The sequence below is a fragment of the Tremella mesenterica genome, assembly GCF_000271645.1.
Source record: "Tremella mesenterica DSM 1558 unplaced genomic scaffold TREMEscaffold_1, whole genome shotgun sequence".
Taxonomy (NCBI): Eukaryota; Fungi; Basidiomycota; class Tremellomycetes; order Tremellales; family Tremellaceae; genus Tremella; species Tremella mesenterica.
Genome location: NW_006711225.1, coordinates 2,897,344 through 2,918,678, shown reverse-complemented (window position 1 = coordinate 2,918,678; position 21,335 = coordinate 2,897,344). Strand labels below are relative to the sequence as shown.

Sequence of the window (21,335 nt, the reverse complement as noted above, 5' to 3'; positions counted from 1 at the left end):
ACCGTGGTTCGGCAGCCTGACCCGACCAACTCGGATCGAAGGAAGAGGTAATATCGAGATCACAACTTGTCAGGAGAGATGATTCCCCTTTATGTACAAGACTCATACAATCGGGTTGACAAGACTGATAGGTGGTTGTTCAGAAAGACGATTGACTTCAAGTACGACTCAACGAATGGTCGTATTCCCCGCAGCCCGCTTCTCCGTCACTTCATCCACTGGATTATCCGCTTTATCTTCTGCTGCTACCTGGCCGAGTTTTGAAATATCCATGAGTAATTGTTTGGCGTCACCTTTGAATCCGACGTAGTATATTGCAGAACGACGTGATGTGATTGCTTCGGACTAAGATGTCAACATACTGATTCTTCTTACCCTCCGATTTAAGCTGGTCCTTTCAAAAACCTACTTCGTTCATATTTTCCTCGTAAGAGAGAACACCATAAACCTTTCGGTCCACGAATGACTCTACGTATCCGGAATGGTAGGTGTTTTTCCTACGAAATGTAAGGTATAGACATGGATGACATCAATTTTCGTAGATATTGATATTGATGAAAGGGGGAGGCTGTCATGATATTTAAAAGTTAATATCTATGTAACGAAGTGTGGAGGGATATATGAGCTGAGGGAGACCTAAGATTCACTCACAAATAATAAAGTAACACTATGTACACTTGCCATCTTTTGAACTTTTAATCCCCATTCTTCAATATCTCTTCTTCCATCCGCTCCTCTGTTTTCTCTCAGAGGTTGAGATACATCTAAATCCATTACAGCTCTCATTCCTTCCAACTCTACGAAATCTGGACAATGAGGTAAGTTTACGTATATTCTCAAACGGGATGATCGATGTGGGTGAGAAGGGGGAGGAGGGAGTAGTAGAAGAGTACGAAGTCGTAGAGATGATGTGAATGGTATATGAAGGATCAGCTGGGATGTCAGTATTTTAATGCTTTGACATATTTTGATAGTCCTATTTCCATATTAATAGCGTGTAGAATAGGATTTCGATTAGTCAAAGAGTACTTGATGTCTTTTGATGAGGACGATGAAGAAGAATGAGACAGTTGTGAAATAGGATAGCTTTGTCAGAAGTAAAAGTGTGAGAGACTGGTTTGTAGGTCAAAGTTATATGTTAAGTAAAATCACTCACATCATCATCAACTCCCGATTCTACTAATTTCTCTTCATCTAATCTTTGATCCCAAGTCTTAATGACCCAAGGTGCTGAATCGGGATTGAGAAGGTTGACACCTGTAACGCTTGGTCATCAGTCAAATCTTTCCTTTTTATCCAAACTTGACATCTCTTCCCAGATTCTAGACCAGTGAGAAGTTGGGATTCACAAGTACAACGAAATATTTACAATGGTGGGATACGATTCTAGAAGTAGGGAGGGTAGAATGGGGGGAAACGACAAGGATAAGGTCATTATAAACGAGAACGGCTTAAGCTTACTTGTTCTGATCTATATACTTCCAGAGATTGACGTTACCTCCTGCCCCCGCTGACAACCGTGTACGAACTTCATCAGGAACGTCTTGGAGTTCTTCATAGTGTATATCTTCATCGCAGTTCATCTTCTTGACTTGGTGTATATCGTGAGGAAAGAAGAAACAAGTGAATGTCAAGTGTTTGAGCGAGTAGGACTAAAGTCAGTGGCGAAGTTTACTAGGAAGGCTTCAACAATTCAAAGGATCGAGTTTTTTATATACCGAACAAGGTAGAAAGGTGAGGTCATAATTCTCTGCATGGCTCTTATCAAACACGTCTCAACTCGTTTGTCTTCAACAATCTTAACAACTCCTCAGCTTTCTCCCTCAAGGTAGTATGTGTCTGAGATACTTTTTCCAAATACCTCTGTGCCAAAGCCCAATCCCCTTCTGTCTTGTTCGTCCGTCCATGCCCCACTCCCACGACCACTTGTCTGGTAGAAGGCAAACCGCGTAATTCCCATTCCGCAACGGCCATGTAACTCTCGACCAGTTCCGATATGTTAGTCCCACTCTGCTCTCCGTGGATCAAAAGCCTCTTGTGATATTCAACACTCTCGGCAGAGTGTGATTCTCCGTGAGCTTGGGCGAGGGTGACATGGAGTGAGGCGAGTTTTTGAAGTATGGTGGGGGTTTGAAGAGAGTCAGCACCGAGTAATGCTCGATTATGAGCTTGAATAGCGTCCGGAAGTCTGATAGTCAGTCTAGGGAGTAAACAGATGATCGAGGAATGAAACATACCGCTGTAACCCCTCATACACCGTAGCTAACGCTGTCCACATTCGACAATCGTTGGGCCGTAACGATGTCGCCTGGTTGTAGTACTCGATGGCGTACATTGGCATGTCGAGCAGTTCATACGCCTGACCAAGTCCATACCACGCTCGATAATCTTTAGCGTTGACATCTGCTCATAAGCATGTTGAAGACCTATTCACATAGAAGCTGACCTATTGCCTTACGATACGCCTCGATAGCCGCATGCGAGTTCTTGAGTTCTACATACTCATGTCCCATCAATGTCCACGCCGGAAGATATTCGCGATTGAGCATTAGGGCTCTTTTGAAATAGATGATAGCTTTCGTGTGATCTGCGCGGGAAGAGTAGTAGTTTCCTGTCAAGGTCAGTCAAATCTCTTGATTGCGACTCTTGGAGCGGACAGGGGAATATAGGCAGGTGTATAAGGATGAAGGTGCCGATGTTAGAAATTCCCACACACCTATTAGACAACAAACTTCCGCACGATTTCGATCTATCTCCGCGTACTCGTGGGCCAATTTGCCCAACTTGGCTCTTTTATCCATCACATACAACATGTTGGAATATATGTCCACTTCGTCCATTCGATAAGGGTCTATCCGGTGTACCGCGTCGAACTGTTTTTCGGCAGTCTCGAAGTCTTTCTCATCAGCGACACCATTGACATGATGTGGTAATCCGATACCAACCTCCATACAGGACACGAAGGATCACAAGACGGCTGCCGCGGAAGGTCATAGTGGAAAAGAATAGTCACTCACCTCGCATGTGATAATACACCATCGCAGCCTGTGATTGCAGGTGTATACTGTGAGGGAAAATCTCGAGGAGTTCATCAATCATGTTCATGATCATATCCGTCGCCGTGTGCAAGTCGAGCATGACGGTGATAGCGCAGAAAGTCAACATTGGTGAGGATGGGAGCCGTTCTTTGATTTCGACAAGCTTTATGATCAATATGAATGAACCGCTGTCTTCTCCCTGTATTGCGCGCATACGTTGGACAAACGCAGATCTTTCTTGCGTAAGATTGAGGCGGGAGAGAAAGGATGAGAATATAAAGAATGGCTCGACATACCATCTGGGGTGATTTGATCAGTTGTGCCAATTGACTCCAACAACTCCAATTGTACGGTTTTTCCTTCACGCTCTGTACAAAACATTCGATAGCCGCACTACGCTGATCCAGTCGCATATGAATGATACCTCTCAGATAAGTCAAGTAGGGATCCGAATCTTCCGCTAGTTCATCCAACAGAGCATTCAGAGGGGGATAGAGTGCGAATCGCTCTTCTTTAGTATCCAGGAAATGAGGCAAAGCTTCTTGAGCTTTCCTATCAGCCGACTGTCCATTATAAGCCAATCTCAGTGCATGAACAGAGTGACTCACGAGAAATGCCGAGTAAATTCGAAGAAAAATAGCTCTTTTGCTCTTGGCTTCTCGAAGTACAAACACCACTCTGTCAAGCTCTTTGATATCAAAGTAGCTTTTAGCCAATTGAAACTCGTCTTCCTCCAAAATGTCAACTGGATCGAGCCCTTTGGGTCTACTCGGACCTGCTTCCATGGATCGGTCGAAAGCGCCTGGACCAGGAGAGGGGAGGAATTCCATGGATTGACGTGGTACCAGAGTTATGGGGGATGAACCTGGATCCTGTTGATGAGGCTGGAGTGGGGGTGAGAAAGGTAAGTTGGGAGCTAAACGGTATTCTTTAGGAAGGGAGGAGAGAAGCTCGGAGGCCCATTTGACAGCTACGAGCAGACCTCGGTCACGAAGCTCATGTATGGTCTGACGTAGATCATGAGCTAGCTGTACCCTTTGGACTGGGGATAAGGTGGATGCGGAGGCTGTCATTGTGAGAGTCATATGAAGGATGTGAACACGACGTGACTGATTTCGTTTGACAGGGTGCGTTGTATCCTACGTTACTGTCCTCCATTCACTGGCAACGTCCAGCGCATGACATACATCCCTTGCCTCTTCTTGCACCATATTCACATTGTCATCTGCCTGTATCGGACATATATGCGTATACGTAGTATGATGCATGATGCAGTAGGCTACGAATAGTAAGTCCCTAGGGGATGTGGACGATTTAGCATGCATTTTGCTGCTGGAAGCTGATTTGGTTAAAGTGCCACGTTCGATCTCTCCGCGGAATTACGGCTGGATCACCGACAGCGTACTCAGCAACTAGCAACTACTTCATTCGCTCTCACACTTGATATATTCTACCCGTTGCCTGGCTTGCTCACTCATATCAGTTCGGTCTCAGACAAGGCAGAAACCAAAGGGACTACCAAACTGTACACCTGTAAACTTTCTATTACACCCGTAGTACTATCGTTCTCACACAGACTTCATGTCAGGTACAAAACGTCCCCTCGACCATTCCCCCTCGCGTCACTCTTCTCATCGAGATTCTCGCGATAGACGAGACAAGCCACGCGACTGGCGCGATGCGTTCCTCAACGACGAGGAGCCAAGACGGCATCGCAGCCGTTCCCGCGAGAGAGAAAGGCGGCATGACGACCATCGAGACCGAAGAAGGGAGTCGGATAGGAGAGACTATGACCGAGAGAGAGACAGAGACAGGTCAAGGAATGGTCATGGTGGATCAAGCCGTTGGGAAGGAAGTAGAGATAAGGAGAGGGATCGTGGACACTACCATGATCGTGAGCATGAGCGTGAGCCTGCTCGGGATCCACGCCATTACCGAAATGGGAGGGTTGATGTTGACCGTAGAAGACTAGATAAAAGCAAAGAAAAGGAGGAAGGCGAGTGCGTATCATACCAGGCGAGTACTTTGACCGTTGTTTTTAGCTGATGCCAAAATTTCCAGGATTGATTCACCTTCGCCACCACAGCCTCCAGTATCCCTCCCTTACGGCTCCCCCAGACGCTCGTCGACATCGAGTCAACCCGCTCATACGAACGGTCATGCTCATCCACCTCGGCAGCCTCCAGGACCACCTCCAAGAGGGTTTAAAACCGTCGCGATACCGTCGGGCCCGAGGTCGACTGTGCCTCTGACAAGACCGGATTCAAATGTTTTCGAACGCGAGATCGGACAGTCCCGACCGAAGGAGAGTAAGAAGATCGCGGAGGAGATAGATGACGAACCGGTAGTGGTATTGGAAGAAGTCGTTGATCCGGAGAAGATCTTAGAGGAGAGGAGAAGAAAACGAGAGGAGATAATGGCCAAGTTCAAGGCGAATGGCGGTAAGCCTGTCGGCGTCTCAGCGGCTGTTGTTGGGCCTGCGCAGGTCGTTGGAACCGGGGCGGACAGCGTGACCACTGGAGGCACGCGAACGGGGCAGAATACGACTGCTGGTGAGTTTTCTATAACGGAGATTCCTATTTTGCTGACCTTTGCAGGTGTGACACCAATGATGAGACAGCTTGGTACCACGTCCATCACGACCGCCGTAACTCCGCTCAAAGAACCCTCTCTTGCTCCTACCCCAATGGGCAATGATTTCGACCTGTCCAAGCCAAGCGGGCCTAGCGGTGAGGGTGTGCTACCCGATCAGACACAGAACGGTGTCGGGGCAGACCTGATGATCTCCGCAGCCGACTACGACCCTACCCAAGAGGGAGTGGCAGATAGAGAGAAACGCTTGAAGGACGCCGAAGCCTTGCAAGAAGCTAATGAGGTTGCGGAGGGTGTGGGAGAACCAATGGCAGAACAAGCAGAGCAGGACTCATGGGAGGAGGTAGAGATTGAGATTGAGGAGGAAGAGGAAGAGGAGGACATGTTCGCCGCGTTTGGTGGAGAGGAGAGGGAAAAGAAAAAGCGGAAGGTGACTATCCGACGCTTGAGGCAAGGAGTCGATAGTGGTTCGGAGGTTCAAGAGGTGATTACAAAGCCGAAGTCGAAAGTCGTTGCTCCGGCCATGGTCGACAATGTGGACGATCCAGAAGGGTATTATCGGATCACTCCTGGAGAGATTTTGGATGATGGAAGATATCAAGTCACGATCAATCTGGGTAAAGGCATGTTCTCGAGCGTGGTCAAGGCCAAGGTGCTCAAGGCTGTGGATCAGGAGCGACGGCAGGATGTGGTCGGGAGAGAAGTGGCCATCAAGGTCATTCGCAGTCAAGAAAGCATGTAGGTTGTTCTCTTCTGACTAGACCGCCGACGCAGCTGACTTGTTAGGTACGTGGCGGGCCGGAAAGAAGCTCAGATATTGAAGAGACTGAACGATGCGGACCCGGAGGATCGAAAGCATCTGTTGCGACTGGAAAGAACATTTGAACACCGAGGTCATCTTTGCATCGTGACGGAAAGCTTGAGGTGAGTTTGCTTTTGCTTGCTGAGATCCAGGAGGAATGATCTTGACTGTGTCGTAGTAGGTATGGCAGACTTACTGACTCACAGTATGAACCTTCGCGATGTCATCAAGCGGTTTGGCAAAGATGTTGGGTTGAACATGCGAGCTGTTCGCGCCTACGCACACCAGATGCTCCTCGCACTCTCCCTCATGCGAAAATGCAACATTGTGCATGCCGACATCAAGCCTGACAATATCTTGGTGAGTTGCGAGTTATACTTGCGTGATCCGAAAAGGCAGATCAAGGATGTCGCTGACGTGAGTTAGGTTACTGAGAACAAGGCTTCTTTGAAAGTCTGTGATTTAGGAAGTGCGTCAGACGTTGTGGATGGCGAAATAACTCCATATCTCGTATCACGCTTCTACCGTGCTCCTGAGATCAGTCAGTGGCCGCATTTGCTTTTTTGACGTCTGACTGACGACCAGTCCTTGGATTATCATACGATACGGCTATCGACATGTGGTCTGTCGGTTGCACATTGTATGAGCTCTACACTGGCAAGATTCTGTTCCCCGGTCGATCAAATAATCACATGTTGCTCCTTATGATGGAGGTGAAGGGCAAGTTCAACCATCGGATGATCAAAAAAGCGACATTTGGGGAGATGCATTTCGACGAAGGATTGAATTTTATATCGATAGAGAAGGACAAGATTACCGGGCAAGTGAGTGTAACATATCTTCATCACTCTCACTTCAGGTCTTGACTCTCCTGTGTCATGGGTTCAGTAGTCGTTGTCACGCCCGCCATCTAGGGAAAGCGTCTGGGAATGCATGGTGCGGAAGGATTGTCAGCGCAACGAAGGATTCGGGTAAGCTGACTTATAGGACGTTGCGAAAACCCTCGTGTTGTCCAAAGCCACGAAAGACCTACGTTCTAGACTCTTGCCTCCCTCATCGGTTCAGGTGAAAATGAGGGACGAGGAATTACGAATGATACAAAATCTCATCGATCTGTTGGACAAATGTTTGCAATTAGATCCATCTAGAAGGATCACTCCACGGGACGCTCTCTTACATCCTTTTGTAGCTGGCTAGTGAATGTCATCATTGAGTTAGTTGATCTATTTCATGCGAGTGTAGTCACTCTTGTGTTCTTGATCATCATGATACGTGATGTTCTGCAGCATGCAGTATGTCCCATGTCCATGTTCTAACCTGGTTGATATGGTGATCGGAAATTCGGACCGAGAGTTTCATCGAGAAAAGTCACCTTCACATTCAATCTTGCGATTCATATTCGTACAGGTATGTCTATACCTATACGTACCCTCAAATCATCACAACTTACTCCCTATATCCCTCTATTTCTTTCACATTTGACAGAATCACCGAGAACTTCTGCCAGCTGGAGAGGTATTGTGACAAGTTCAAGTTCATATCGAAATCACCAATACTTTCAATCGAGAAAGTTCAGCATATCAACGTTGTCCAGAATTCAGGTAAAACCTGGGAAATATGGTCAACCATTGTCGAAAACTCATCCCCATCTCATTCAGATTGATGATCTCACACCTGGTATTCCAGCTGGGGAATATGAAGATAGACGAAGAAAGTTGATGAAGAATTTACCGGAAGGTGCGGTTGTAATTTGTATGGGTGGAACAGTGAGGTTGATGTCACAACGTAGGTTATCTTTGTTTTTCTTCAATCTTCAGTCTTATCAATGGGTACCTCGTCACCTTCATCGTGTACAAGTATCATAGGTTGTTGTTCTCCTAATTCCACCGGCTTTTGCTCCTAAGTCAGTCTGTATCCAACCTTCTCTCTTGTTCTTCTCTCATGGAGGTTGAGAGCTTCCAGCTCGTCCGAAGCACCTTTGATTCATCCCCATCTCATGCTATAGAGCATCATAGATCGTAGCTCGTATGTGTGTCAATTGTCTCTTCACAGACATAGTGGTTCAAGATATGTACAAGATCGATGAGCTAAGTGACAGAGATATTGTGAGTCGTATATATTCAAGAGCTGAAGAATATTCATACTCACTTCTCAAGTTACAAATTTCGTCAAGGTACATCTTTTCCCTACTGATAAGAAAGATACTTAAAGTAGCTACTGATTTCTTTTACTTGACAGGGTTCGATGAACCAGAAGCCACGCTCGTACTTGGTATGTCTCATATTCCCTCTCCCCTTTTCCATAAAACTCTTGCATCGTCCTAGCATCACCTTCACTTGTTTTCATACAACTGTCAATCCACTGAGTGTCATCTTAAGTGAGCCTCTTGAACGAAGTGGAAATGATCCTCGATTTTCATTATAAGTACTCGGTGCTAAGAGCTTCAGAATCGAATTCTTCGTCTAGAGATTATAAATATACTTTGTTCGTACCCCCCAAAGATACCCATGAAGCTTTGTGGGCCGGAGAATGTACTGGTGTAGAAGGAGCGGTCTCCATCTTTGGAGCGGACGAAGTACGTAATGTCTCTCTGTCTCTGATCAAGAACGTTTCTCCAATGTTGACATTATATAACTTTTCGTTGACTTCTTATATTTCTGTCCGTCAAAAACTCATGAAGTCATAGAGTTTTGATCGGACGGTCACGTCGAATTTCCCTGCTTTGTTACACGAATTATCTGGGGTAATTATATCTGACATCAGGCTCATTCACATACCTCCCTCAGCTCATTCCTTCCTTCCCTGCTCCGATCGGACCACGTATACGCCTCTCTCCCTCCACTTCCTTCACCCTCACGATCCTCTCAGCCATTCCACCCTCGTCTGCCCAAAAAGAGATCTTCGCTGTTGAAGCTTTTTAACGCAACTTCTGATTCCTTTGGTGATAAAGATCCACCACATCTGTTGATAGCTGCCGCGTTGGCCGGAGAGAAAGCTAAGCCTTTGGAGAAAGAGGTACAGAGATTGAGGGTTGTCAAAAGTCCCAATGAGTTGGCAAGGATGCAGCTTGCTGCTGATATCAGTGCAGCGGGGCATGCTGAAGTGAGTCCATCATTCGTCCTCGCCTTTTCTACGTCTGTCTTAAACCCCTTCCATTCACACATTGTACAGCGTTTCCTACCCTGTCTGTTGCCCTTTCCCCCTCGGTTTTTCAAGAGGACGGATGACTTGGTGGTTGGCATACCACCCTGCCCAGCTCGTACACAGTCCTGGACTAGACGGTAATGCGACTCGCTAATTTTTAGGTCATGAAGTTCGCTGAGCCAGGGAAAAGTGAAGCGCAACTTGCCGCGGTGTTCGAATATCATTGTGCGATGAACGGTGCAGATCGACCAGCCTACGTGCCTGTGGTAGCAAGTGGGTGAGTATTGTTCATCTCTTTAACCTATCACATCAACACATTTCCAAAAGCTCCCTCGTTTCATGAGATAGCAAACAATTGCTCGATGGAATTGACAAGCAGAGCCAACGCTTTGGTTATTCATTACACACACAACAATTGTCTTATCGAACATAACGATGTGAGTGTCTTGCATCTCTCATACCCATCATCAGTACCTACTAACCATCTCCACAAACGAGCCATGAAGTATCCTTTAAATCGTGCTGATCCCAGCTCATCCTCATCGATGCAGGATGCGAACATTCGCACTACGCAGCAGACATCACCCGAACTTTCCCTGCCAATGGGAAATTCACACCTGCTCAGAGAGATCTCTATGAAGCCGTCCTGAACGCACAGAAAGAATGTGTCCGGCGATGTAGGATAGAAGATGGGATCAGTCTGAACGAATTACATAGAGCTAGTCAGTCTTCCATCTTCTTATAGACCTCCCCTTCGCTCTACCGCTTTCCTCTGGGTCGACATTTACTCAGACTTGATAACTTGGTAAACACGCCATGATCTGATGATTGTCATTGGCAAGATTTTACTTATACTTGAAGGGAGAAATAGACGAAGTAGCTGATAATAGGTTGTTCGATGTTGACTGAAGAATTACGACAAATAGGTTTCAGACTTTCTCCAGGGGATCTTGAAAGAAAACTTTACCCTCATTTCTTATCCCATCATTTAGGTTCAGACTTACATGATTGTCCCAGTACCGATCGTTCGTCTCCGTGAGTATCCTCCTCTATCCGACCGATCATTCTTATGTCAACCATAACCCTCACATGTTTGATATCGCAAACAAAAGATGACTGGAGTATATTGGAAGAAACTATCATATCTTTCGGGATTACATCTGACCTGTGCTTCAGTTTAGGTCGTTTGTGAGAATCGGAAAATGGATAGTGAGAGGGGAGAAAGAGAAGTCGACCAGACCCAGATTGAGACCTTTACACTGATCGAGCTTCTCGCTAACGTGTCCAGTTTAGTCAATGGGAATGTAGTCACCATCGAACCTGGTATATACGTCCCATTCGATAACTCTTTCCCTAGTGCCTTTCACGGAATTGGGATACGAATAGAAGATGAAGTAGCTATAACTCCAAATGGACCATTGATCTTATCGTCCAAAGCGCCAAAAGAGATCGATGATGTGGAACGTGCGTGTCAAGGGGAGAATTAAGAATCAAGCATATGAACATCCAATCTAAAATTATGCATTCAAATCATCTTATGTATTTCCTTTATACTTTCATACTGACACTCCTAATACGTTTCGATTAGAGATGAGGGATAAGGGTTGCTTTTCAAAAATCTATTTTGTGTCCATCTAAATCATGTCTTTTATCATATTTCGCCATATTTGGACTTTCATGTTTACGAAGTTTCTTACTGACATCTTCTACACCACGCATGATACGAAGTAAATTTCCTCCTGCTAAAAGAGATAGATCGCGTTGATTCCAACCTCTCTTGATCAACTCGGCAAACTGGGATATCAACTCTAATTTCATTTTACGTATATGCAGAGTGAACTCACGAGGTTAGGATATTTAGAAACATCTTCCAATCCCGCTGGAGTTACTTCGACACCATCGTAATCTGATCCGATACCCACGCTGTGTTATCAGCTGATATATTTGAGGAGGGGGCATTGAGGGTGACTCACTGATGACGACCGATACGATCCGCAATATATTCAATGTGATCCGCTATAGTGCTGACATTCGCGAATGGGGCTTGATCCTTAGGAAGCGCAAAGTTGTTGTAAAAGCTATCATGAGCATCAACATCAGGTGGATCTCAATGACAAGAAGGATGGCAAGTGGGTGAAGGAAGATGTAGACGACTGACTTTACCATCACCACACCATCCACTTTTCCTTTACCTTTCCCGACTTTGTCGAGGACCTCGTCGGGAATGTTACGTTGCATATCGTTGAAATGTCTAGCACAAGAGTGAGACCACATGACGGGAGCTCGGGTGATAGATCTGGGTTTGTCAGTTTGGGTTACATTGTGGAACAAGCTCAGGTCAACATGAGTGGAAGAGGTCCAAAGTATGATAAAAGTCACACAAAGTCTCAATGACCTTGTTTTGTCACAACAGTCATGATACAGGGTACGTCGGGCACGATGTTGAGCATGAGGTAGTGATGAACTGGCTTATATGTTGTGGTGGATATAGTTTGGAGTTTGACATGGAGTGAACAACGGAAAGATCCACTCACAATGCTTGCAAAGCCGTCTTGTCGGAAACATGTGATAAGTCCACTATGATACCAAGTCGGTTCATCTCCTTCACTAATTCTCTCCCCAAAGGTCTGTCATATCAGCCCTGGTATTCCTCCGAGGATCTCCCTCCAAAGTACAGATGACCGTAGGGAGGGATACGGAGACTGGGGACTCACGACAATCCACCCCATCGTTCCTCGACATCACCAAATATACCTGCTGAATCGGCAAAGGCATTATTGCAACTATGTGTAAGGGTAAGATATCTGACTCCCAAGTCATAGTAGGTACGGAGGACTACATGATAAGCTTCGAACTCCCTCACCAGAATTTGGACTGACCCCCTAGCGAGTTACCCAACATGTGAGCACTGATATTGGTCAGCTTTCCGTCATAGACGTGAGGGCAAGGAAGTAACTCACCCTTCCATCCCCAAAAGACTGGCGATTTTTCCGGCACGTATAGCTGCCATTACATCATCTGCAGTCCTACACAAGGCATAGTCGGACGAATGTTTTTCGATGAGGTTGACAGAGAGGTCAATTTGCTCGAGTGTGTCTAATGACGTTCAGCTTTCAACGATAGAAACTTACTATATCCTTTTCTTTTACCTTCCGGCTCCTCTCCACCATACACCTCTCCGGAAGCATGAGTAGCAAGGCATTAGAAGAGACGTTATGTAGAGGATTTCACTTCGGAAGTGAATTGTAATGTAACGAAGAACTCACCTCGGACGGTCACACTGGGAATCATAAAGTCCTTTCCTTCTTCTTCCTCCCTACATTCCGTGAAGCTTGACGTTAGTGTCAATCAAGGGCTTTATCAAAGTGAAAACCACCCACATGGCCCAGAAGAAACCCCCAAGGTGACCTTTACGTGCTCGGGAAGTATCATAATGTCCAGGCTACCAGTCAGCTGGTCATCTATGTGAAAATACATATGGCATTCTGACCAGAGATATCAGAGGACTTACTAATGGTCCATCCAGATCAAAAGCGGATAAATTATTCCCGTAGATCTCTCGCATAGCTATGGGTAGATCTACATGACCGTCGAGTACGGGAGAACTGCACTTTAGCCTTACATTCTAGAGTTCCTATCCTCTCTTCTGCTTTCAGAGAATCTCGACCATGGTGTGGATGTGTCCTTCCCGCTAATCTTCGATCTTCTCAATGGCGAGTGAAATTAGGGCGGAACAAGATAAGGATCATGTTGGGACGAATCAAAGGTCAGGCAGATTGTGATCTCGGAATGGGAACTGTGCAAGGTGAAGAAGGCGCCAAGCCGAGAGCTGACATGTCCAACGAGTTACAGAGGGTCCTAGTTCGATGTATGGAGCAGGAAGAAGGAATACAAAGTTCTACCCACCTCTTGAGATAATACCTAGCTTTACCTAAATCATCCTTCGGTATCCCTTCGCCTTTGATAGCTACGAATATAATCCCCGCCAACAGAAGGATGGGAACTACGACAGTAGTGAGGATTGCTTTCCTTTTAGCTAGTGTCGGTGATGGCGAGGATGATGTTCCAGGTGTACCTAATAGTGGTTCTGACGACATCGCTGGCCGCTTGTTGACCGGATTGTTGTGAAGAGTAGAAAGGAAAGGGGATACTCGTACGAAAGCCCACCGAAGGAATGTAGACCGAGGGTGACCAAGTGGAGGTGGGGATGAAGTGGGGGGAAATGTCACCGCAGGTTGACTCTATCATGTACTCTAACAGTGACTTTGTTGTTAACTGTTCAAACGCCATGGGAACAACATCCCCATATCACACTACATGCCATGCATTGCATTTGGATCGAGTTAAATCGAGTAATTCCCTTTAAAAACTGTACACTACTCCAACCGAGGCTTCCGCCCCGACCTGAAGCTTACATCACTCTCCCCCTCGCCCTTCCTTCTCTCCCATCTCCACTCTGCATTCGCATTAGAGCGTTTTAAGGTCCTTCTCCAACCAAACACAGGGTATAATCGTTTATTTCTTCTTATCACTTCATTTAAAACATACAGCGTTGATGGAAAGAGGGGTATAGGATAGGTTCGGATGTTGGAATGCGACGATGCTTGTTGAACACAAATGACCAGATGACCAATACCCAGAGTAAGAGAATCAGTCTAAAATTGGGATCCTGTAGGTCAGTCATCTTCCTTATCTACAACGATACCATCTCCATAAAAGTCAACGACAAGTCAATCGCTATTCGAAGGATGATTTACTAGACGAACACAAACCCACCCTATGCGATTGAAAACCAAAGATCCCGTATTACACCTGATGGCGTTTAAAATTACCCCTAGCTTGCGAGAAGAGTGCCGCTACTTCCGGTTCTGCCTTGATAAAACCTTGATCGAAAAACCCGTATTGGTCATTATCGAGCAACTCGATGAACGCAACCACCAACCCGAACGGGTGAGGCTTCTTGACCAAAACCCTCTCGAGGAGGATACGGGCGATACGTTCGGCCAAATCATTTGGCGTCTCGGTGGCTGAACGGCAAGAGGCGGAAAATAGATAGAGGACGTAAGAAATGAAGAATAGAGTGTGAGCGGAGGGATAACGAAGTTGATCCGCAATGACAGATAAAAGATAGTATTGTCCTTCTGGCGGAAGAACTATAGCCAGATGAGTCAGAAGAGTGACTTCACCCGCACGCGGGTCGAATGATGCATGACCTGATTGGCTCGCACGACGACCGATAGCTGAAGTACCGAGGTAAAAGGTGACAGCATGAAGCATGGTATGATTCCATGTGATGGTCGGTGTTCCATCCGATGCGAGAGTCTTGACGGCTATGCGGTTCTTGAGTTCACCAGCGAGGATCTGTGGGGTGGGTTGACCATTTCGTACGAATTGGTCGATGCCAGCTTTGAGATTGCCGGAATTGAGAATGGAGACGTAGTCCGAGCGAACTGTAGGGAATCGTTGCATGAGCGGGACAAGTTCCGCAAGGGAGGCGTAATGACTAGGGAGAGGCGCTTCAGACGATGGGAAAGCGGAGAGGACGACGTTTCGCATCTGGACGCTAGTGGTGGGGATGGCAGTTGAGAGCGTATGGTAGAACTCGGATAAGAAGTCAGGGAAATCATGAAGGAGAACGAGCATAAGACGAAGGGTAGCACGGATGAGGAATCTTGACGAAGCTGTCATATCACCCGTCTTGAGCATGGGTGATAAGAAACGAAGCATCCACATGAGGCATCGATGATATTCCGACCAACCGTCGTCTCTCGGTCCTTGCAGCATTTTGGGCATGAAAAGCCTGTGCGTGACGATGGAAAACCAACCAAAGGCGAATCTTGGGGCATATACGGGTTGAGTGATGCCGAGTGAGTTGGCGAAGTGTTTCATGCACCCATGGAATGTGTCCGGTAGACCTCGTTCCAGAGATCCTAGCTCGCTCAACATGCTGGTGAAGAACCTCGTCCATGGGCGTTGATCGAAATTCTCGCCATGCTCTAGATGAGTTTGAACGAGAGAGTACGACATGATGGTCATGATCTTGTTATAATAGTACACTGCGCGTGAAACGCTCGCAGCCCCGCTCTTGTCGCCATAGTTCTTGACGATGAGGATGATGAGTTTTGCCAACGAATCGGTACCAAAGAATTGTAGCTGTCCATCGGCGTTACGAGAAGAGTCCAGGTCGATTGCTGTCTTGATGGCCGTACGGTAGAAGGCTGAGGAGACGTCTTCGCCGCTGAGAATATTCTCTTTCTGAAGGTACTGAATGTACGGAACGAAAGCAGCTTCTGGATTCTTGCTGGATCTGAAGACCCGTACCCAGTCGAGGAAGAAGTGGGCGAGTCGCTCGGACAACTTGGCATCGACAGCGGGTTTATGTTCGTCGTCGCCATTGGATATAACTGGGGTATCACGTAATCGATCACGTCCGACACGGAGATCATCCAGTAAGTCATCGACGACCCTCATGGGCTGCCCACTGTCGTGGAGATTGACGAGAGCCGTAAGAGTGGCGGCAAAGCCGTTGCGGGGGACCAGAGGATGATCGATGAGGCAACAGTGACGAATAAGTTCCGCGGCGTACGTGATGACTTCTGGAGTGGAAGAGCGAAGGAGGAGATTGGCAATTTGAGCATCCAGCTCCGCGGCTTGGACGAATGACGCTCTGATGAGATTGACAGTCACGGGCACATTGAGTTTTCGCTACCATCATCAGCGTCTGCAGATAGTGTGGAAAAGAAAACTCACCAGATCGTCCGAGTATATGACCCACTGCCTGACTTCTTTTCCCACTTTGCCGGACAACTCGCACAACCTCTGCAGCATCAGGGTATAGACGTCCCTTCCGAGCGGAGATTTGGACTTGTATAAGAGTTGCACGGTCTTCTGTGCAGACATCAAAACAGTCGCCTCCCTGTCCGAGGACTGCGCTGCTCGGAGCACGATGGCATGAACCAACGAACGGATCTCGTGATTGGGCGGAAGCTCCGAGATGTCGTCGACTTGAGCTTCGGCAATGAGTCGTTCGATCTCACCGACTATATCGTGGAATTTTTCGAGCATTTTGGCTTGAGAAGTGACTGAAGCAGGTGATGCCACCCGTTCAACCTCGTCGGTCAAATAAGGTCGAGGTGAAGGTCCATGTTTGATGTCACCGGGGATGAGCGAATCTTGAATGCTCAGTTCACGATAAGATGCCGTAAGATGATCGCCGTTCATGGGGCCAGATGCTTGAGCCAGCTTGGGAGGTTCACTGAAATCCTCATATACCCTAGCCTGAGCAGCACTGAGCCCGCCACTCCGCAACCTCAAAGGATCCGGTAGTGCGGCGTTGGAAATGACGACAGAGAACGAAGCGGGGTCGTAAAATGGTTGTTGATTTCGCGACTCTCTGTGAGCCTTCCTCGCAGCGTATTGCGGACCGAGATTGACGTCGATATCTTTGGCTGCCTTTTCCATAGCAGCAATTCGAACGATGGCGCAAGCCGGACCAAGATTGTCGTTGACAACACCGTGAATCATCATGTCTGGCATGTTCTCATCTGTGTATCCGTTCTGCGCTAGCATGGCTCGCACGTTGCCAATCATGCTGGTGCGCAGAGCCTCTTTGCAAGTGACCATGGCCAGGCTGCCGGCCAGATTCTGGACCATCAAATGGGCAGCATGACGGAGCTTTGCCGGATCGCCCTCCATACCAAAATCTTTTGATACCAGATCTCGAGACGAGATGCCCGCTATGGTAACTGAGCGTTCGACGACAGGCGTAATGATCTCCCGAATGGATCGATCGATTGAGTGATGCACAACCCGCTTCAGGGTAGGAGCTTGGAAGATTGGGTAGTCTGGGCTGAAGATGAGCTGCTCTGGAAGTTGCGAGATCAACTCGTCTACCCGGCGCAGGAACGCTTCATGTGCGGCAGCGACAGCCTGTTCGGATTGGATCTGGTGTATGCGAGCCATAGCATCGTTGACCGGCGGCTCATTGAAGCGTTGTGTGCCACCTATCATCTCTGACATTGCCCTGTGGAGCTCGAGTTCAAGACGATTGGGCACATCTGGACCAGGTGCAGGTGGAGGGACGTGAACTCTGAGAACGTTGGCCGGCTCTATTGACGCGAGTTGGATCTCCAACGCAGAGAAAAGCAACTCGATTTCGAATTTGAGATTGAGTCGAAGCTCGGCATAATGGTAGAACTCGACCAACAAGCTGAGAATACCGACCAGCCACGGATTGGGAGGGTGAAAAACGATCGAGTAGCGACAGCAGGCGAGTACATTGCAGACAAATGGTAATGCCACGATGAGTCGCTTGTTGTCATAGCCTTGAATGAGGAGGTCTTTGAGGGACAATTCGCGGATTCTGATTGGTTTGTTACGGGCGAGGGTAATTTTCCCCAACCATATCGCGATATTTTTCAGGAGGACCCGCTCGGTAGAGGAGGCGAGTGTTTGCTCAGAGTTTAACAGGTCGCGAGCCTTGCGGTAAGTCTCCCACAGAACATGTTTTTCGAAGACGGCAGAATGAAGGGCATCCATAATCTCAACATACGTCGGCTGCATGTTGGGTTCCAAGCTGACCCGCACATCGACAAAGTAATGTGCAAACCATCGCGACCACTGATCCTCAAGAAGTTTTGCCAGATCTTGGCTCTTGGTCTCAAAATTCGAAGCTGAGACTTGATTGATGATGAACATGATTGCGTCGCGTTTTTTGGGATCTGGCTCCCTGAACTCGTCATCGCCTTCTTCGATGAGAATTGGTAGTTTGAGAGCGGGGAAAGCGAGTTTGATGCCACCCTGTTGGTCCATCTCCTCTCTCTCGGCCAACGCGGATGTGATCTCGTTCACGAGGACCGGATGAGACTCATGTATGGCCGGTATCTCGAGAAGGGATCGACACAGACCTGGAAAATCGACCAGTGATCGGCGAAGGACACTGAGGGCGTTGATACCGAACTGATAGAATTTCTCCTGTGGAGATGACTTGCAAGCATCCAGTACGTATCGCGTAGCTACGAAAGCTGGTGTGTCCTTGACTAATCGCTCGTCGATGATAGCGCCGAACAGTATCCCAGTCATCGCCAGTTCTTTAGGAGGATATGAGCGAACGAATTTGTACTCGTCGAAAAGCGAATGAAGAGCACAATCGAATAATTCCCGATCTGTATCGTCTTCCGACTCTTTGCATTTCTTGAGGTCTGCGACGATATCGTCCAATTTGATCTCTTCGCTGTACATGCGTCGGTACATTTCGTCCACCCGTTCTCGCATTTCGGCATTGAATTTGGCGACATGGAAGCCATGCTCGTCATTGTTGCCCGGTCGTAAGTTGAGCAAACGCGGCTGGAGGATGAGGATTTCGGTTCGAAGGTTTTTGAAGCGAGCAATGTCATCGGGGGTGAGGTTGTCGGCATTTCGAACTACCCGGATGAAAATGGAGTAGACATCTTCTCCTAGCGTGTCAAGAAGGGGAGGGGAGCTTTCGGGAAGATGACTATGATCTGATTCCAATCGGATTTTGTGTTCAACAAAGTCGAAAATGCCATGCAGGAAGTCAGAGCCGTTCACGGCGACACCGTCGGAAAGCCACTCTTCCAGATTCAGGTAGTCTTTGTTCGATACGAGGGCGGCAACATCGAATGAAAAATGCAAATTACTTGAGGCAAGGAGTTTATCCAGGATCTGCACATATCAGCGTCGGACTTCCAGGGAGACGGAGGTACTCACCTTTATCTCGATGCCGATCTCCACGACTCTGCTCAGATTGTGCTCATCCTCTCCGTAGTACTCGAGTAATATTGACATTAGATAGTCTGGGTTGTTTTGCCACATTTGATGGAAAACAAGTTGTGAGGCAGTGATGTTGGCGGGTGGGGTAGAAAGATATAAAGCCAGTAGCCGAGTTTGCAGCTCAGCAATTGCAGCCGGAAGAGGTTGAGGGAGTTTCTCAGTTGCCAGCAAGACCAGCTCCGGTGCAAGGTTGGTGGCTCGCTCCAGGATCTGAGAAGCAGCATTGGCAAGTTCACTGCCATCTTGGTCCCCGTCACCCACACTGCACGCAGCGAACAGCACTTGCAACAGACCGAGGGCATTGAAGACGCCTGCTCCCTGAATCTCGCGAGCTTGTTGACGGGCCACTTTGCTCATGGAGGATTCATTGATTGGAGGGTCGACAACGCGGGCGAAGGAGGTAGGAGAAGGAGGATTGTCTATCGTGAAAATAGGGCATACGTCTGGTGGGATGGAAGTCAAGCGTTGAGTGATTGCGACCAGGTTTGATAGGTTGGCCCACATAGGTTGATCGGCGGCGGCGGGATAGAGACCCGCAATGGGAGGATGTGGGTTTTGCGGCGGGATCAACAACAGGGCGAGCAAAAGCTGTCCGGACGAATGTTGAGCGAGGATATTGGAAGGTGCGTCGAAAGACTTCAGCACGTGAGACCAGTTGATGGTGTCCTGTTTGTCAGCCTTGGTTTGCCAACATACGGTGACACGCACGATCGCACTCAGACCTTTGACCACTCCATGAACATCTGTGATGCGTCCATCCCGCATTCCCTCGCATAAGCCCAACACTGTTCTGCTGGCTTCTTCTGTCACTCTTTGCTCTACCTCTTCTCGAGGTCCTTCAAGCAGCCATCGCGCCCACCATCGCGTGATCACTGCCTCAACTGTTCCCTCATCCTGTGTGAGGTTTTCTCCAAGCTCGAACAGTATATCCTCGAGAGGTATAGCTTCTGCACTTCCTGGTCTGCCCCCTGGGGAGAGAGCTGAGAGGGTTTGAAGGATGATAGCCGGTGATGAAAATTTGATCGTCAGAGCATTGAGTAAAGCTCCTCTTTGGGGGGATGAAAGGAAGGACGGATGGGGAGAGGTCGGGTTTGCGGGTGAAGGAGATCGGGAAGGTGAGTTTTGTCCAGAGGAAGATGATTTAGGATAAACGGCGAGTATAATAGTTCTGGCTTCTTGTAATGTGAGATCGTCAATGATGGGTGGGTGGTGAGGTATTGTGTCTATGTACCAGAATGGGAGATTAGGAGCGCGGAGAAGATCGAGGGTTCTGCCAAGAGATTGTCGGAGGAGATTGACAACCGATTCATGCGCTGGATGAGTAGGTGGAAAGATATGAGGAGTAGCTAAGGCGTAGGCGGAGAGAGAAAAATCTAGTGAAGGAGATAAACCGAGAATGCGAAGGTGAGGTAAGGGTAGAGCAGTGGATTGATATGAGGAGAGCATGACAACGGCGAAATGAGGAGCGAGAGAGATATCCTTAGCTGCTCTCACAGCCTCCACGAGGAGAAGTCGCCATGCCAATGCACTGTTAGAACTCTTGGGTAACTCCAATGGAGGAGCAGCCGGATCGTCCATGTACTGTTGATAATGTCGTATGGCCTCTTGCATGATAGCTTGACATGCCATTGCCGCTCGTCTAAGAAAATGCTGATACATGTCTGGTCCGTTGTTAGTCGCCAACTGTCCCTCGTCAGCATGTGTACAACATCAGAGACATGAGGTTGATATAAATCACGAAACGTGAACTCACGCTTTTGAGCTCTTTCGATGTTCTTTCAAAGCTCTCTTCTGTCATCGAGGAGAGCAAGAATACAATCTGAGCTTTGACAATGGCTAGAGCTGATGAATCGTTGGCTCCACCCCCAGTGGCTGGTCCATTGTTAAGAGCCATACTGGCGAACCCCGGGGGAGGACCGGCACGAGGTCCTCCCCCACCCAGACCAGGAGGAGGGAGCGCCATGAAC

General features: G+C 47.8%; 6 protein-coding genes across 6 annotated transcripts; 2 read left to right on the top strand and 4 right to left on the bottom strand.

Moving 5' to 3' along the window:
• Positions 1-168: 168 nt before the first annotated feature.
• TREMEDRAFT_67034 (uncharacterized protein) lies at positions 169-1,583 on the bottom strand (the record flags this gene model as incomplete). Its single annotated transcript, XM_007001846.1, has 4 exons — positions 169-345; positions 652-933; positions 1,157-1,265; positions 1,462-1,583. 4 exons carry the CDS (start codon positions 1,581-1,583, stop codon positions 169-171), a joined length of 690 nt encoding a protein of 229 aa, XP_007001908.1.
• A 181-nt stretch (positions 1,584-1,764) lies between these two features.
• Positions 1,765-4,111, bottom strand: TREMEDRAFT_26275 (uncharacterized protein; the record flags this gene model as incomplete). The annotated part of the gene is made up of 7 exons (XM_007000681.1): positions 1,765-2,188; positions 2,238-2,406; positions 2,447-2,611; positions 2,717-2,896; positions 3,018-3,201; positions 3,335-3,601; positions 3,647-4,111. 7 exons carry the CDS (start codon positions 4,109-4,111, stop codon positions 1,765-1,767), a joined length of 1,854 nt encoding a protein of 617 aa, XP_007000743.1.
• A 2,042-nt stretch (positions 4,112-6,153) lies between these two features.
• TREMEDRAFT_25323 (uncharacterized protein) lies at positions 6,154-7,629 on the top strand (the record flags this gene model as incomplete). Its single annotated transcript, XM_007000553.1, has 6 exons — positions 6,154-6,368; positions 6,417-6,554; positions 6,639-6,792; positions 6,859-6,973; positions 7,018-7,256; positions 7,420-7,629. The coding sequence occupies 6 exons, from the start codon at positions 6,154-6,156 to the stop codon at positions 7,627-7,629; spliced, it is 1,071 nt and encodes a 356-aa protein (XP_007000615.1).
• Positions 7,630-7,841: 212 nt separating this feature from the next.
• Positions 7,842-11,063, top strand: TREMEDRAFT_25984 (uncharacterized protein; the record flags this gene model as incomplete). The annotated part of the gene is made up of 9 exons (XM_007000633.1): positions 7,842-8,203; positions 8,606-8,703; positions 8,880-9,007; positions 9,196-9,534; positions 9,738-9,853; positions 9,956-10,013; positions 10,109-10,298; positions 10,467-10,611; positions 10,865-11,063. The coding sequence occupies 9 exons, from the start codon at positions 7,842-7,844 to the stop codon at positions 11,061-11,063; spliced, it is 1,635 nt and encodes a 544-aa protein (XP_007000695.1).
• A 124-nt stretch (positions 11,064-11,187) lies between these two features.
• Positions 11,188-13,673, bottom strand: TREMEDRAFT_67030 (uncharacterized protein; the record flags this gene model as incomplete). The annotated part of the gene is made up of 12 exons (XM_007001845.1): positions 11,188-11,370; positions 11,421-11,499; positions 11,550-11,654; positions 11,735-11,872; positions 12,111-12,203; positions 12,291-12,411; positions 12,456-12,484; positions 12,537-12,672; positions 12,843-12,907; positions 12,957-13,018; positions 13,088-13,181; positions 13,483-13,673. The coding sequence occupies 12 exons, from the start codon at positions 13,671-13,673 to the stop codon at positions 11,188-11,190; spliced, it is 1,296 nt and encodes a 431-aa protein (XP_007001907.1).
• A 212-nt stretch (positions 13,674-13,885) lies between these two features.
• TREMEDRAFT_72862 (uncharacterized protein) lies at positions 13,886-21,331 on the bottom strand (the record flags this gene model as incomplete). Its single annotated transcript, XM_007002099.1, has 6 exons — positions 13,886-14,245; positions 14,353-16,281; positions 16,327-19,260; positions 19,306-20,034; positions 20,077-21,018; positions 21,122-21,331. 5 exons carry the CDS (start codon positions 21,329-21,331, stop codon positions 14,383-14,385), a joined length of 6,714 nt encoding a protein of 2,237 aa, XP_007002161.1. The 3' UTR covers positions 13,886-14,245; positions 14,353-14,382.
• Between the last annotated feature and the right edge of the window lie 4 nt (positions 21,332-21,335).